Raw genomic sequence first — 3,865 nt, forward strand, 5'->3', positions numbered from 1 at the left:
TTCATAAAAATCTTTGAAGAAAATCCTCTTAGGATAAAATCCAAGGATGAAATTTCTTAAAGAAAATTCTAGAGGTGGAATCATCCTTAGATAAACCTCTGGGTTTAAAAATCCTAGTATAAAATTGGCAAAAGAAAAATCTCTAAAAACCAACAAAAAAAGGTCTAAATTTTTATTTTAAAAATTTGAGAAGTTTGAAACTTGGGGAAACTGTTAGACCAAAAATAGGATAGCTCAACTAAACCCCAAATAAATATGGTCTTTGCGAAATCCATGAAGCGATTGATAAAATCCCTACGATAAAACTTCTGGATTCTAAGATCTCTAGATCCTAAAGTGGAGGAAAGTAGAAAAAAATTGCAAGATTAATTGTTGCTTCCTCTTTATAAATAAAGAAAAATTATTTTTTACATAAAAACTTATGGGAAGATCATAGTGAAAAAGGTCTCTCGATCTTCCCTTAAGTGCACAACTTGTTTTACCAACAAATATTTTGAGGGGGAAGACTTAGATAGCATCATTTTTTTTTTAAATCTGAATATAATTTTTTTGAAGTTTGAATATATTTGACTACAAATATCTGAATGATATTTTTTTTCTTTTTCTTAATTTGAATATAAGTGGCATCTCATTTGTTTAATAAATAAAAAAATCTTAAACATGGTTATTTGACATTTATGTAAATCAAAATTAAAAATGTATTAGATTTATAATTTAAGAAATAAATATATTTTATAAAGATATTTTTGAAATATAATATTTACTTCTCATTTAAATCTTTTCCTATTCAGATAAAAGTGACAGATGATTACATTTTCTATTTAGATGTAAATGTTTGAAAATAAAAAATAAGTAAAAAAAATTCAAAAGGAAAACCTAAAATTAATAAAATTGTGTATTTCAGACATTCAACATACAACCTTATACATTTAGGAGGTTATAAGCATGTTTTCTTGTGACTTTTGGATTTTATTTTTATACGTATATGGTTGTTGCGATAGTATTAGTGTTAATGACTTTTCATCCAATAATATTAAATGCGCTTAAAAAATTATTTAATGCTTTTTAGGCTTTTTTCCATTAAGCTAATTGCCACTCATTATATATATATATATATATAATGATAGAGTTACCAATACATGTATAAAGAAGTTTATACAACAATAAAAACACTAAATAATCATTTTGAGCATGTATAATTTTTTCTGTATTCTGTCCTTTTAGCGAGTATAAATGTGAATAAGGCAGAAGATCAAGAATTTAATTACCTCCAAATCAACTTCAACAAACAGAAAAGGTAGTAAGTAGGTCAAATGTCGTATAGCTTATAAAATATTCCAAAAACCGACTAAAAACGATTCAAATAGTCAAATCAAACTTAAAACTTCTTATTAATACATAATCCAGACATTCATATATAATAATTAAGATTATATATATATATATAGTAATCAAGTAACCAAATGCATTCATGTTCCGAACTTATTGATATATCTAGCCACACACACACATATATGAGACGTTTAACTAGAAGCCTCTTCAATATCCCGCATCAATTTTGTTCCTCTGGCAACCACGCCCTACCATTTGCAGATCATCGGTCCAAGCACCAACAGTAGTAATCAGACCTTGAGATTGCTAGCATTTCTTCAGGACTCATCCTCTCAAGCTCAGTTTGCCTCCATGATGCATAGTTATTTCTGTTTTGCGGGTCAGAAGCAAGTGGATAGTCCTCTCTCTTATGAGCCTGAGATTTCATTCTCATGTACAACCTCATTGTTGCAACACAATCATCGTACGGGTCTTGTATACCAATTTGAATGTCATATCTGCATAGAGAATTATGGAGAGTAATATATAAAAATCATTTATCTAGAAAGTTTGGGGGAAAAAAATGTACAAACATATATGGCACTTACCCTAGGTATGCTTGTGTTAAATATTTGAGAGAATTGCTAAGCTTGCTTGTCTTCATCAGTGGAGGATATTTTGCAGTATCCCTGATAATGATAAGAGCATTATGTATACATTTTCTTAGCATATTAATTATCATAAGAGTTTCATGGTAATAAAGTTTTGTAGCTGGCATGTTTAATTTCAACTTGAATTTACCTTGTCATTATTGCTGGATATTCTACTTGCAAACGATCAAGATCGTGATCCAAGCCATGACCCACTAGAATCCTAGCTCTGCTACCTCTAGGTCTAATTTTCCACATTGGTTCCCCATTGCAAAGGAAATCTTGAATCTTCCTTTGAACTTGCTTCAGTGGAATTGCATCGCGGAGATGTTCTGGCCTAATGCCTGTTGTTTCATACCTAGGACGCAAGTTTCAAGAATGTAAGATTTACTAAAAGTACAGTTAATTTGTGCTCCTGAAATCATCAAAATTTGTACATATATACATATGTATATGCATATTGGTACCTATAGCTTGTGACCGGAATCGGCGGCTTAACATAAGCATGGAAGATAATGTTTTCATATTCATCAATGATGCAGACCCTTCCGCAAAGATCAAGAGAGCCATCACTGCCTCCACCAACCATTTTGCAAGCTATTGCTACGACTTGCGGATCTCTTGTATGAGTATTGTCAATGGTTAGGCTGTCTCGAACGCCTAAGTTGGCTAAGCGAGCATTCAGTCCCTAGAACACGTGAAGTTGACAATAAGATCAATTTGATCTGATTAATTAAGTATGAATATTTTACAATAAGTATTACAAGGTAAATTAAAAGAGTAATACAGTGGTTGCACTTGAGACCATCTGGCATCTTTCTTGGTGAAGCCCACGAGCGTTAGGGCTATCGAGGATGGCTAAACAGAATCTGCATCCTCTGTTGTTGAATATGTTTTTGCACTCTTGCTTTGGCAGTGGCCCTGTAATTAATTGTATTGCGAATATCAGGATTGCTGATTGATAAACTAACCTTATAAAGGAAGTTACAAAATAATTCATAGACAAATTGAAAGTAAATTTACCTATAAGATGTTCCCTCAGAGATTCAAAAGATCTGCAATGTTTCTTACAAATTCCACACACGGGTTCGTGAACCGAATGATATGAAGTTCTCATGTGCTCAACCAGGTGCTCCAATCTGTTGAACTGTCTGAAGCATGCTGCACACTTGTTCCTGATTGTGGTAATAAATAAAGATCAATCAAGTTACTAATTATTACGGAACAATTTTATTCAATCGATTTCATGTAGAAAGATCACATGCTGATTGTGGGTTGAAGAGTAAAAGAAAGATAATATGCTGATTGTGGGTGTTGAGGAGTAAAAAGGGATGTACGAGGGTAGTCTATACCTTAGGGTTTCTGAAGACTCCGTTCTGTAGTCCATGACGACACACAATTGTTGATTGAGTTGTAAGTACTCTATCAATTATCACAGAAAATCTTGTGCAAGTAGAAGAGAAATAAAAGGTATTTATATAGGACGAGAAGCAGAAAATTGGATAACAAGTTGAGCCTGGGATGATGATTCCTTGAGAACATTTCTAGTGTGTATTCTTGTACATATACTGAACCTGCTGGCTTCATCATCCCAACATAGCACATTCGTAGTAATCCAGATGCTTGGGTTGGGTCCCACTCTTAACCCAGAATATTTCTCGTATTGCTAGTTAATTAAATGGCACAGGTGCTTCTCTCTCTGTGTATGTATAGAAAAAATATGGCCATAAACTTTACTGTCAGCGATTGGTTACATAATGAAAAAAAGATCTGAAAAGGCCATTTGAGAATGTGTCATTTTCCATACTGTGCATGGAGATTCTAGGACACCAAATTGCAGGACTGTGAATTGATGCTAAATTCACCAGCAAGAGTGAAAGACCTGGATATATGATAGTATTGAA

The 3,865-nt window shown here is 32.8% G+C and overlaps 1 protein-coding gene across 1 annotated transcript; it reads right to left on the reverse strand.

The window, feature by feature from the left end:
* Positions 1–1,364: 1,364 nt before the first annotated feature.
* Positions 1,365–3,397, reverse strand: LOC102620126 (RNA exonuclease 4). The gene is made up of 7 exons (XM_006470278.4): positions 3,314–3,397; positions 2,985–3,136; positions 2,749–2,882; positions 2,429–2,649; positions 2,113–2,319; positions 1,920–2,000; positions 1,365–1,829 (listed from the first exon to the last, which is right to left on the reverse strand). Exons 1-7 carry the CDS (start codon positions 3,346–3,348, stop codon positions 1,595–1,597), a joined length of 1,065 nt encoding a protein of 354 aa, XP_006470341.2. The 5' UTR covers positions 3,349–3,397; the 3' UTR covers positions 1,365–1,594.
* Positions 3,398–3,865: the final 468 nt, after the last annotated feature.

This window comes from Citrus sinensis, chromosome 2 (genome assembly GCF_022201045.2).
Source record: "Citrus sinensis cultivar Valencia sweet orange chromosome 2, DVS_A1.0, whole genome shotgun sequence".
Taxonomy (NCBI): Eukaryota; Viridiplantae; Streptophyta; class Magnoliopsida; order Sapindales; family Rutaceae; genus Citrus; species Citrus sinensis.

What these genes read in the sequence shown, in the direction of transcription:
- LOC102620126 (XM_006470278.4), bottom strand. Translation starts at nt 3,348, where the DNA reads ATGGACTACAGAACGGAGTCTTCAGAAACCCTAAG. An exon ending in TGGTCTCAAGTGCAACCACT is followed by an intron (nt 2,650 to 2,748) that starts GTATTACTCTTT and finishes CACGTGTTCTAG; the next exon opens with GGACTGAATGCTCGCTTAGC. An exon ending in ATTCCGGTCACAAGCTATAG is followed by an intron (nt 2,320 to 2,428) that starts GTACCAATATGC and finishes CTTGCGTCCTAG; the next exon opens with GTATGAAACAACAGGCATTA.